General features: G+C 36.5%; 1 protein-coding gene across 1 annotated transcript in view; it reads right to left on the reverse strand.

Moving 5' to 3' along the window:
* Positions 1-630: 630 nt before the first annotated feature.
* The window catches only part of LOC120627291 (serine/threonine-protein phosphatase 6 regulatory ankyrin repeat subunit B), a 58,611-nt gene continuing 45,786 nt past the window's right edge, over positions 631-13,455 (reverse strand). The window contains exons 9-19 of the mRNA XM_039895235.1: positions 11,453-11,597; positions 9,254-9,411; positions 7,800-9,027; positions 7,531-7,730; positions 6,885-7,421; positions 6,417-6,623; positions 5,640-6,333; positions 3,744-3,964; positions 2,385-2,513; positions 1,210-1,345; positions 631-857 (exon numbers count right to left, since the gene is read on the reverse strand). Of these exons, the coding sequence (XP_039751169.1) occupies positions 631-857; positions 1,210-1,345; positions 2,385-2,513; positions 3,744-3,964; positions 5,640-6,333; positions 6,417-6,623; positions 6,885-7,421; positions 7,531-7,730; positions 7,800-9,027; positions 9,254-9,411; positions 11,453-11,597 (3,882 nt within the window). The remainder of the gene's footprint in view (positions 858-1,209; positions 1,346-2,384; positions 2,514-3,743; positions 3,965-5,639; positions 6,334-6,416; positions 6,624-6,884; positions 7,422-7,530; positions 7,731-7,799; positions 9,028-9,253; positions 9,412-11,452; positions 11,598-13,455) is intronic.

Genomic DNA, 13,455 nt, shown 5'->3' on the forward strand with positions numbered 1-13,455 from the left:
TTTAGATTACTCACAACACGTTTCCATACATACAAATTACACAGCATATCATACAATCCATACAGAAACAAAATTTACAACAAGTTTACAGACAACAGGTAACCTGATTGCGAATTTGTTATTTTATATATAAGTTTTCGGCTTTGTAAAATCCCGTGAGAACCACTTGCTTTTCTTGTCTTGCTTTTTGTTTTACAAAGGTATCAATTTATAGTAGATTCTTAGATATATTTGAAAATCATAGGCAACAATGGAACGCTGCATAAGATTCATTATGGATTTTTAAACATTTTAATTTTATTACTTGTTGGGCACAAGCGAACGAAAACAACATAAAAGCATAACTACTGCTCAAAAGTAGTCCCTTCCAAAATTACCGGTGGTGTAGCCAGTCACAATGCTGACAGATTAACTGCCGGCCAATCACGGCTGGTCCCCTGCTGCATGCCATAAGGTAGAACCAATCATGTTTTTACGATTCAATTCAAGACTCGCGCAAATACTGATTGGTAGCCATTTCGACAGGCATTTTGTTAGAAAGGGCGACCGCTATGTTTTTTTCGATCGCTGCTTGTGCCATTTAAAATATATTTTTTTTAGTTCAATAACCCAGACGCCACTATTGTCTCTTCAAGGTGGCGCCGCGGCGATATTATTAGGAACTATTTCTGACTCTTCGTCAACCGAGTCTGACTCATTTTCCTTATTTGCTGGCTCTTCTGGTTCGTCCCTCATTAGAGCTCGGTATTTTTTAGCGATAACTTCCCAGTCGACTACGTTTTCTATTCTTGTCATATTGCTGAAACTCATCTGAGATCCTAACGGACTTAGGTGGACAACTGAGAGACGCGTTGAATCTGGAAATAATTTAATCTTAATTATTTAGTCCATTTGCATACTATAAGTTGAAACTCGTAGCCTAAGGAAAAACCTGAACCTTTCAAGTTATAAAATCAGAACATTGTTATAAATAGGATTCTTTTTTTTTGCCATTGCGGAAGATTTTCGGTGATCGTTATTATAAAATATTTCCCCTAAATGTTCATTTATTAACACACACATATATACTGATTATATACTGATTTTGTGTAAAAAAATATTTGATATACGTCCTTTCGACAAACCTTCTTAGTTTTCTTCCGCCTTTAACAAATTAAGCACTGCTATATCGTTTATAATTTTAAGAAAGACGTAAATTTTTTGATATACCTTTAGGAACAACCTGTCCTCTTTTGACTTTGGATAGCCATTTAGCGCCGGCTTTAGATCTGGCACTCATCTGGTCTTGACGCTGCAGCCCGATCATATGCACCAAGCTAGGCCTCTTCTTTTTGTTGAGCCGATCCTGCATGAATATTTAAATAGTCAGTTCTGATATAAACATAAAATGCCGTAGTAAATAGATAGATAGATAAAGTCTTTATTGCACAAATTAAAACTGAAAACAAGAAAAAACAAAAACAAAAATATATATATATACAAAATGCGCAAAGACGGTCTTAAGCGATCTCCTCCAGACAATCCTATGTAAGCTATATAACCCTAAATCAATTTAATGATATCTATATTTATAAAAAGTGACTGACTGTCTGACTAAATTACTGAATAACTGATCTATATCACTGTACGGATTGGGCTATTTGGTATAGATCTGTCAAAAGGGTATTTTTCATTATACATTTAGGGGTTTGAAGTTTAAGTTAAAATTGTCTTAGAAGCACGGAAACTGTATGATTAGTGCAAATTAAAGTGTTTACTTTTAATAACTTACTTATTACGATTAATTATTACTAACCTTGTACGGCCTAAACCTTTCTTATTGTGGGAGGAGACCCGTGCCCTAAAGTTGGCCGGTAACCTTTATCATAATCATACGAGTATCACTCGTATGATTATGATAAAGGTATCTAAATAGTATCATATCTTATATCTTTAAACGAGCAATTCTTGTATTCATATAATTGGAATCTCGGAATCGGCTCCAACGATTTTCATGAAATTTAGTATACAGGGGGTTTCGGGGGCGATAAATCGATCTAGCTAGGATTCATTTTTAAAAAAGTGACATTTTACTTGTTTTCCGGTAATAACCGATTTGGTGCAGTCGAAGTTGCACGGGTCAGCTAGTACTAACTACCTGTGCATCTTTAAATGCGAGTATCACTTAATATAGTTTTGTAAGGAACACATTATTTATGTTATTTTAACTAGGATTTCTTAAAGCAGGACGGACCTCTTTAATCTGAACACCGAAAATTTACCGATTCGTAGATAGTTCGGATTATGGTACGGAGAATTTATGGGGTATATTTTACGAAATGAAACTAATGTAACTTACTGACCTGCTGTACTGTGTAAGTACAAGCTCGCCTCCGTAAACTCACCTTACACCTGTGTATAAGCCACATGAGCCAAGTAGTGACCAGATTCAGCGGAGACGGCGCAGTGTTAGTTCGATGCATGTTCCGGATTAGTTTAGACAGGCCGTACTTCCATTCTATGTCTGATTGCGCCTGTAAATTTTAAATTGTTCATTTAGAAATTGAGATTGGCTTTTAGATAGAGTACTTTTGAAACGTTAAATCTGTCAGTTTGACGAGAAGAAGCCGGCGAATATCTCGGTAGTTTTTAAAGTCCCAGTTGATATAATCCTCATTGACACGGAATTCGTACCTCATTATTGACATTAGCATGCTCGCTCATTAATGTCCTACTTCTAATCATAGACTTCCGCTCTTATCATCGCTGCTTTGTTAATTGAGCAATTAAATATCACTTGTATTAGCGGTAAAGGAAATCATCGTCAGGATACATGCATGCCTGACAGATCTTCATAATGTTCTCAAAGTCAAATCCGCACCATCCAATGGCTAGCCTGGCCTGGTTGGACTACGGCCTAAACAGTTATCATTCTAAGAGGAGAACCGTGCTCTGTAGAGGGCCGGTAATGAGTTGCTCTCATGTCAGGAATGCGCAACTGACGACTTTATTTGCCCTCTGATTCACGGGTATCGAAGGTTAAAATCATTACCAGTTCGGAGTTAAAGATTAGGGTCTAACCCGAATTTTTGACTGCGAACTGATGATATGATTTTTTGAGCAGAAACCAATGTCAACCTGTCAACAACCTCAGAATCAAACCAAGGACTTCGTGGAACTTTTTAAGTACTAGATTGGGCGGTTGTAAATACTAAAATTAAACCTGACTGGGCTGCCTGCTAAGGAAAGTCCAGTTCAATGATTCGGAAGGCTAGAGTTAAATTGCCCATAAGCCTCCCATTAATATTAGGATGATCACCATTTAGAAACATATTTTGTTACCATTCAGGGTCACAAGTTTTAATTATGATTTTACTGTGGGATTGTTTTTAAGATGTCGTAGAAAATATATCTATTTTTATTTTAATAATAAAATAAGTTAAGATAGAACGTTAAACTGATATAAAAAGCAATATCAACTAAAGAATGGGTCATGGGATAAAAATACTAATTTATGTGTTCGATTAACCTATCCGTGCATATTTTTATATTTAAATGGTACCTACTTATTATTTAAGGTAAACATTTAATGCATGCAGTTTAAACTCATTCTGATAATCATAAATTTAAACCTTGAAAAACTGATTTGTATTTTAATTTGCTTTTAATACTTCCCATAATCAGGTTTAAAAACATTTTTATTGATGTTAAAATGTTTTAGTAACGCTGAAAGCTAATGTTTAGTCAGTTCACGTGTACAATACCTGTATCCTCTGATACGTGTCTGACATCATGGCAATGAGCAAGTTGATCAATACAACTACAGAGACCAGCATGTAGATGCCGAACACGATTTTGAACAGGTAGTTCGTCCACGCAGGCTGCGTGTTGCTGTCATTCCTGTGCACTCTCGTCTGCTCCGTGGTTGTTTGGCCGAACACCGCGAAGAACAGAAGCTCGAAGGAATACAACGGGTTCATAGTCACTGTGAACAATCGAGGTGAAGTTGATGGCAGTTACCTGTATGCGTTGGTAAGTGTCCGACATCATCGCAATAAGGAGCGTAACGAGCACCACGATGGACATCAACAAGTAGGCACCGAAGACGAACTTGAACAGGTTCTGTGTCCACAGAGGTCGCAAACTCGACACGTAGTTAAGGTCTGACAAAGTAATCTGGCCGAAAAGGGCGAAGAACAATTTCTCCATGGCTTCGATCGGCGATAGCGTCGCTAGAAGACAACACGCAAATGGACCATATTCTGTTTTCTATTTCATGTAGGGGTAGGTTAATGCAGGTTGGGTTTTTGACTACAACTTAAATGTTTGAATGTTGTACAGTAAATTTCGTTTGTGAATTTGAATGTATTACTTAAACAGCATCAATTTACCCCTTCATTTTTACTTGTAGACAGTATATTAACACTTAAGGCGGTGCTCTACACTCAAAACAGAAATTTCGGTATGACAACGAAAAAAACCACATCTAGTATATTAAGTCCACTAACTATAATCGTGTGCGCTATGAGGTAGATTGATTTGTGTAGACATGTACGGTGTAAATTGAGAAGTGTTTTTGATAATAAATGTATCATAGAATATTTCAAAGTATTTCGTGCCTGCATCAATCTACCCCAATCCCCTCTACTCGTGTCGGGAAAGGTCAGCGTGGGCGCAACGATGACGCCACATCGACGACATTAGCCAAACATGTTGGAGTTAAGGTACCTCAAGACGCCGGTGAACAAACGCAGGACAAAAGCCAGCCACGCCATGCGCAAATCAAACTTGCTCCATTGAATGCGGTGAAGTCGGCCACTCATTCCTCTAAAAACTAGCCTTGTGATGCGAAATGCATTTTCTATTGTTAATTTTAAATCTGAAAAATAGTATTAATACTGATATTTTGTTTCGATATTTAATCGTTTCGATGAATTATTTTATTCATTTTAATAAAAGAAAATAGAAAATGCATTAGGCAGTAAGTTTTGTTATAATCTAAAACTAACATTAACATTTTGCCATCGTTCATGGCAACACCGACTGCATTGCAATGAAGACATGCTATAAACACTGCAAGTAGTGTATGTATACATGGACCTATCTCATTCCACACACATCTTGTGTTTGTTGCAACGGTCAATTGAAAAAAAAAACAAAATTAAAAAAAAACAAAAAAAAAAACGATCGACGATGATAACATTCTCGATATGGTGGCAAACGTTCAAGCTTGCAAGCGAATGGGATGTAAATTAAAATAAAACAAGCACATCGATAAAATGCAATCATCGTATGAATGAGTCATATATATTGCGAAATAATAAATTATTGGTAAGTATTAGTTTTCACGTCTATCTCTAACATAGACTTACGACTCGCTGGACCTTGTTTTCTTCGATATGATTCTCCAGGATCAATCCATCGAGAATCAAATAACTGTCGCTTCGTTCGGAGATTATTATCTACCGTGTAATAATATAAAAATAAAAATTATAGCATTGAAAGGAAATAATTAAATATTGATGCATATAATTCTCTCAATAATGGATCTTTGGATTAGATGATATAAGTCAAAAGTACTGAAATTAATATGAAATATATGGAAAATAAAGACGCATTTTCGTGTCAAGCTAACGTTAATAGTACAAAAGAGTCCTTACCGTCTGAAAATAGCCTTCTTCTAGCTTGTCTTGCATATTTGTTATCTTCTGGTTTGTATATATTTCTAAACGGTTGGTTCAGTGCTACAATGTGCATCGAGAATCCAAATACAAATATCGCTAAAACTGCAAGAAATCTTCCTAGATCCTTCATTAGGTCACCGATAATAATCGCCCAAGGACCGAAAAGGTGGTGGAAGGATAAGAAGTCTAAGATTTGAACACATGCTAATAAAAATGATAAGGCAAAAAATTGATTCCTACAGTACATTAATGTTGGCCAATATTTGGGTAGTATAAAAATCCATCCAACGACATGGGTGGCTACTCCAACCATACCTAATAATAGAACTGCAATTTTTATCCATCCTAAACCTGATTTATCACTAGGGTTTGTTAACTCAAAAAGTAAAAGACCACTCAAACAAATAAGAAGTATCCATTCATACCATCTAGGTACCAAGCTTTCCCTAAATATAGAATTATATATTGGCGTTATGGCCACTAACGATAACAATATCATTAAGTAAATATGAGACGTTAAATATGACATAAATTTAATTATAGGAATTTTGTTATATTTATGCCCCAGTGGAAGGGAGAACACCACCCATACTGGCGGGCAAATTATAAACGCGAAAAAAAGGAACATAATTTTGATGCCAGTCCATTTAAGGCTCCCCCGCCAGAGTTCCTGAAATAAAAGCGAAAATGTAACAATAGAAAATGCGAGAAAGGAAGCTATTGCTGTAGCAGACGAAGTTACCTATTTTTTACCTGAAGATATCTCTGGACGACTGTATGGGCGATGACTTCTTTTTGCTCATTTTCTATTAATACATCTAAAAATTCTATATTTCTATTATCTGTAGCTGTGAGTATATGGCCAGCTGAGTCAGCACCGGCTGCTAGAGCCAACAACTCTGTAGCCATCGCTTCACACTGTTTTCCAGCTGCTATGAGATCTTTGGCACGCTCCTTTTCCTGTTATAAAATGATAATTATATTACTGAAACAACTTTTTTTAAAATACACATCTAGAATTGCACAACTGAAGGGATAATTTACTTTCTAAGAGGATAGAGTCCATAATATGATAAATATTGAAAATGGAAATCCAAACCAAGATTTAATTTTGAAATGAATTTGTTTGCAACTACTCAAATATACAGTAAATAAAGGAGTGAGTATAGTATAAATCTTAATTAATAACTTCAATAATGTTAACACTTGAATAACTCATACCTTGGTGGATAAATTAATGTATAAATTTGATAATTTAGCCGCTGTATCGACTGGTGCTGGTGAAACTAAGACGAATTCTTCTATCGGTATGTTGTTATGGTTTTTTGAACACACCATCAGATTGTAAATGAACCTTTTGTCATCCATAAGTGATTGCGTATCATGTTCTTTATGCAAGAGGTATTCAAGGACATCGTTGTGATTCTCGGAAGCCGCGAACCATATTGGTGCACAATTCAAATTTGTTTCACTTTTAGGCGACGCTCCTGATTCACACAACAACTTAACTACATTTAAGTGTCCAGCTTTTGATGCACAGTGGAGAGGAGTCCATCCGTTCTTATCTGTTGCATTGATTTCAGCTCCTTGCCCAAGTAACACCTCAACCATTTGGTAATGCCCATGAGTCGACGCGATATGTAAGCCTGTTTTTCCATGCCTATCGGTGCTTTGAAGTAATTCTGCTGATCTACTTAATAGTAAACCGACTATTGACATATGACCTCCAAAGCATGCTAAATGAAGTGGGTTGTAACCCTGAAATAAATGAAGGACGTAAATATTATAATTATGTTTACGAAATCGGATAAAAGAATTCTGTAAACAGATCAATAAAGATTTACTAAAAATATATATTAAAACTTACATTTTCATTCGTTGCAGCGTCAACTTGAACTCCAGGTGAATTCAACAATAACCTTACAACGTTCTCGTTACCATTGTATGCAGCAAGGTGCAAAGGGGTTAGGCCAGATTCCGCTCCCAAGATTGGAACCAATGAGACTCCGGTTGGTGGTTCAGACTTTACAGTTCCCGGTACAAACGACAACAGTTCACGTACCGTTTCTAAATAAAAATAAAAAAATAGTGATTTTTATATTTAAGCAATATTACAATTTTGCAATGAAAACTAACCTGCTTGCCCGTAGTAAGCTGCAATGTGTAGTGGAGTTAAGCCTAACTTTTTACTTGATATCCTTAATGTGTTAGTTGAGCGCATAACGTCTAACACATTGGTGTGGCCGTGTTCAGCTGCTAAATGAACTGCCGTTAACCCTGCTCTGTTTTCATCTGTACAAGAAGCTCCTGCTCTGACTAATACTCTAACTACATCTGCATGACCGCCTTCAGCGGCTAATTGCAGTGGGGTAGACTCATTTAACTTATTTCTCGCTGATATTACACCATTTCTATCAAATTTCATTAGCTCTTCTATTACTTTAACTGACCCTTGAATAGCTGCAATATGTGCACACGTATTCCCTTCTTTTGTAGTAGCCATTACCAAGTTTGGATGTTGTTGTAGGAATAGCTGAACTACCTCCGAGTAATTATTTTGTGCAGCAGCGTGAATAGGTTTTTGACCCATCTCATCTGTTGCATCAATATTGGCACCTAGTTCAAGCAACAACTTGCAGACTTCAATTTGTCCACTCGCTGCTGCCAAATGTAACGGAGTCTGTTTTTTTAATGTTAAAACATCGATCATAGCGTTATGATCTCTTATTAAAAACTTTACTAAATGGGCATAGCCATTCATAGCTGCTAAGTGTAACGCAGTCCGCCCATTTCTTGCTTTCGAGTTGATGAAAGCTTTATTTGTCAGTAGAGCATCGCATACTTGAAGAAATCCATGTTCGGCGGCTAAATGTAAAGCTGATCTGCCTTCAATATCAAAAACATCTACTCTTGCGTGATTTGAAAGTAAGGTATTGACGAGTTCCATATGACCTCTGTTACATGCAATAAGCAATGGGGTCCATCCTATTGAATTCTGTTTATTCAGCGCTCTACTGACATCGGCAGTTGACATATCAGTAATCATTTCTGTTAACACATCGTTGTTGCCTGCTATCGCACAGAAGTGAAAAACTGTTTCGTGGTTATGTTTCGTTTGTAAATTAACGTCAGCGCCATTTTGCATTAAACACTTCACTACCTCTCTATCTGCAGAAGCAATCTTAACTTCTTCTTTAGTTATTTGGCCAGCAAAATGTAACGCACTAGCGCCATCCTCATCAACAGAGTCAACGTATAACGTGGCAATTTTTTCGCCTTTACGTGTTTTTACAAAATCTATTAAATGCCTTACAATGTCTGGTTTACAGCTTCGACATGCCATATGAAGAGGTGTTTCCCCAGTCTGTAAACAAAAATGCATTTATCTACATCAATGAATAAAAAAGAAAAGAAATTTTCTTGAATAGAATAGTTTTACAGACGTTTTTGGTTTCATTCCTTCGGTTTTCGAGTGAATATATACATTTCTATGATTAAGCAATTAATTGGGCACATATTATATTTGTGCTTCGAATTCTCTTCCAGCATAGATTGCACAACCATTACTTCTCCTTTAATTTAGATATTACCTTTGTTTTTCGTAGTGGATCACCTCCATCTTCTAAAAGTAGTACCAAGGTCGCCAAATTTCCGTATCTTGCTGCTACGTGGACAGGAGTCATACCGTCTTCAGTTGCTTTATTTGGTCCAGCGCCTGATTTCAATAGCATCAACGCACATTTGTCACCTACAGGTGTAAATTATGGTAATTTCAGTTATAATTTTGGACAAATACCTAGTAGGTATACCAACGAAGGATGTACAAGAAGCGTTGTTTTAAAAGCAGAATAACAAAATTTAGAGTTTAACAATACCTTCACAAGCACTTTAAGTGAATTAAGAGTTACATAAGACTTGTACTAAAAATGTGATTTCGAAAAATTTGGACAGTAGGAAAACTTTAAAACCACTTTTGTTACATAATGGACGTTGTTTTGAAATAAAACGGTAATAGCAATCACCACAATGTCTGCGATGTTTGGAAATTGATTTATTTTATATGCGTGCAAAATTAGAAATGTAACCTTTCGATCTTAGAAGCTATAAACAAAATAAATTATTAATTGCTCATAATATGAATAAAGTATGAATTGCTCTTACTTCATAGCTTAACATAAACTAGATTGTGAGATGGTGATAACAAAAAAAAACCTGGCTAAGTTTGTTGTCGGCTCTTCTTAGACCAGGGCACGTTTGGAACTCTCCTAGCTTTAATTTAAAGTTAACGAATGCAGTTATTACCATCACTAACATTAGTGTAACATGTTAAATGTATAAACGCTTCATAAGTGCCCGTAATAAGGTGTACATGAATAAAACATTTTTGAATTTGAATTTAATTTGAATAAAGGTTAGCCCTCTGCAGTCAGTTTTTATTATTTTACGCTATAATGCAGTCTAAGATGGTAGCAGGTTAACCTGTTAGGGGTGTGGTAGTAATAAGTCACACCCTTCTAATACGTTTCTAGGCGACATCGCACCGGAACGCTAAATCGCTTGGCGGCATATAAGGTTGCAACTAGCCACGGCCGAAGCCTCCTACCAGAAAATAAGGGCTTTAATAATAAACTTGGCATAACGTCCGAATAGTTCTGCATTGTTTATTCACTCTTTGTCATTTGTAAGGTGTTGTAAGTCACAGTTTGACAAAACACTGCATTCTAACGTTTTACAATGTTAGTTTCTAGGGCTTTAAACCAAATCGGAAAGAAGTAAAAATTGGAAATGGCATCTAGGCAAAGGCGGACCGGGAGAGTGGCTAGAAGTGGCTTAAAAACTTGCAGGTCTATCTGCATCTCACAACCAATATAGCAAGCCACTGTGGAAATTTGCCATCAAATAACGCCGAACTATTATTATACATTTATTATATTTAATTTATTTTTATTCTAATCCTAACACATATCATTGCAGAATAATCCTTATAACCTAATCTAATGCGATAGTAGATTTGAAAACTTAAAATATACTTATTTGCAACTCTAAATATTTCTGAGATCACTTGTTATATATGTGGTATCGGATGTTATGATACGAATATTATTGAATATTAAAGGAATCACGGGACGGTTAAAATATAAGTGTATTTATTTTCATACGAAGATACCAGATAAAAAGACAGAGGTCTTTCCTACATCAAGGTTAATTTGGGACTCCCAAATTTGTTACATGGTTTTTTCACATCTCTACCCGGGTTCCCTCAACCCGCATCGGTCATTTGCCACGACACAAATCTATCGTATCGTTTTCACGTATACAGACATTACTAAATATGTTTCGTTAACCATTTGGGATTCTCTTTGATCCCTTGGTTTACAACCTCTTTTAAAAGATATTACTAACTACTAATTACAAAGGTGCAATAAAATGACCGTTGTTACATCTGCTGTTTTATACTTTTTCCCCCAAACACAGTCCCTACGGTAATAAAATGATAAAATAGAAATACTTAAACCTAAAAATGACCATCCCACATATAGATATAAAACCTGGGCTACCACCGCTTTTAACATTGAGTAATTATTTGCTATAATATTGAATAATAACGTACCTAATTGTATCTGAAAAACAAGTTGAAATGAACTCAGTTGCAAACTTAGGTTTCAGTATACGAAATATGGATAAACAGGTTTATTGATGGCTTTCCACAGTGGCCAGCTAAGTTAGGTGTCAACTGAGATACAACACCTGCCGGTCACTGCACGATCTTAGCCTGTAGATTTGTTTACCGTCTGGGATCCTTGCTGCAATATGTAGTGGTGTCTCCCTCTGCTTTCCCCCCCGTATGTGCACATCAGCGCCATAACCGAGAAGTGTTTCAACGACCGCCGGCTTGCAAGACTCAACTGCTATATGCAGAGCTGTGTAGTTGTCCTGTATAGAATTATACCCATGCAGCCATCAGTGGCGTGCACTTCATACATGCACAAAAGCACTGCATACCCAAATTATCTTATATAACTCGTATTGGAGGGGAATTTTCCCATTTTATGCCATGTACCTGCTTTATGCATACCCTGTTCACAAACCCTGTACATGCCACGGGGGTATACATGTATCTCATATTTCAAGAAACAGTGTTAGTAGAAGGTAGCAGATTGTAGGTAAAGATTATGTATTAATAAGAAAAGAAAAATAAAATGTACATTTTTCTTTTTATATTATATCAACAAGCTACCTCGTTGGTTCAGTGGTTAGCATGTTCAACTACGTGTCACGAGGCAAGACCTCGTGACACGTAGCGGTCGAATCGTGGGTTGGGCTTAATTACACAAACGAGTTCCAATTGCGGGAATCGAACCCACAGTCGCTGCTCACTGCGCCAATCGGTTGTTACCACATTCATTACACCGGCAACCACGCCTCTCAGACTGGAATACAACAATGCTGCTTGGCGGCAGATATGAGAATGGCGGTAGAACTTCCCCGGACGAGTTTTGTCACAAAAAACTATACTATTACTAAAGTAGGTAGTATTTAACCACAAACTAGGGTAAATTGAAACATTTATTCACAGAATTCCGATTTGTTCTACATTCTTTTTATTCCATTACAAGTTGGTCCTCGACACCAATCTCACCTGTTGGTAAGTAAAGGTGCAGTCTAAGATGGTAGCAGGCATTGGCGTGCATGGGTATGCACAGGGTATGCAGATAACAGGGTAAGAGTTATAAAAAACTTAACTTATTTATGACTCGTACTGGGGATTTTCTTAATTTTATATCTACTGGATACACCTATGGCTACTCTCCATCGTCCTAACCTGTTAGGGAGTATGGCAGTTATATTAAACCCATGCTCCTATTCGGTTTCTACCATCCATCGGTATTTTCCATCGCACCGGAACTCTAAATCGCTTAGCGGCACGTCTTTGTCGGTAGTGTGGTAATTAGTTATAATATTATATCTAGGTACATTCACCCTGGGATATTTGAACATCGCTTTTCAGAGCTAGGATGATAATGAAGATTTTGTATGGTTTGGTATTACCTATATATTTGACGGCCGATTGACGCAGTGGGCAGCGACGCTGCTTTTGAGCCAAGGCCGTGGGTTCGATTCCACAACTGGACAATGTTTGTGTGATGAGTACGAATGTTTTTCAGTGTCTGAGTGTTTATCTATATGTTATAAGTATTTATGTATATTATTCATATATTTATTCATCAGTCATCTTAGTACCCATAACACAAGCTATGCTTACTTTGGGGCTAGATGGCGATGTGTGTATTGTCGTAGTATATTGATATTTATATTATCACACTACTGGGAGTTTATTCTTTCTCTAACCAAGGTAGGTAATAAGGCTCTTTGTCACAATTTCCTTTGCCTAGTATTTGATGTTGATTTTTTTAATAACGTTTATGCATCAATTTGTTTTTTTCATATTCATTTCATTATTGCACTATTGACCTCCCAATTCGTGTGTTCTTGTTTAACAGGTGTTAGCGATAGTTTAAAGTTGTTTTTACTTATTTTCTGGCTTTAATCTTTAGTTAAGTAAATAAGTTTTTAAGAAACACCTTTATCACCACCTTAGAATTAATTTACCTATGGAGATACTTTCATTCTGGGGCATGCACAGGGTTATTAACCTGGATAGGAATGCAAGAAGATGTCATAGTATAGAAAAATCCTCTTCAAATACGATTTAAATAAAACTGTAAGGTTTCGCTGTGCTTTTGTGCACCTATGAAGTGCAAGCAACTTATCGCAAAAACTAGTGTACGCA

Source organism: Pararge aegeria, chromosome 11, assembly GCF_905163445.1.
Source record: "Pararge aegeria chromosome 11, ilParAegt1.1, whole genome shotgun sequence".
Lineage (NCBI taxonomy): Eukaryota > Metazoa > Arthropoda > Insecta > Lepidoptera > Nymphalidae > Pararge > Pararge aegeria.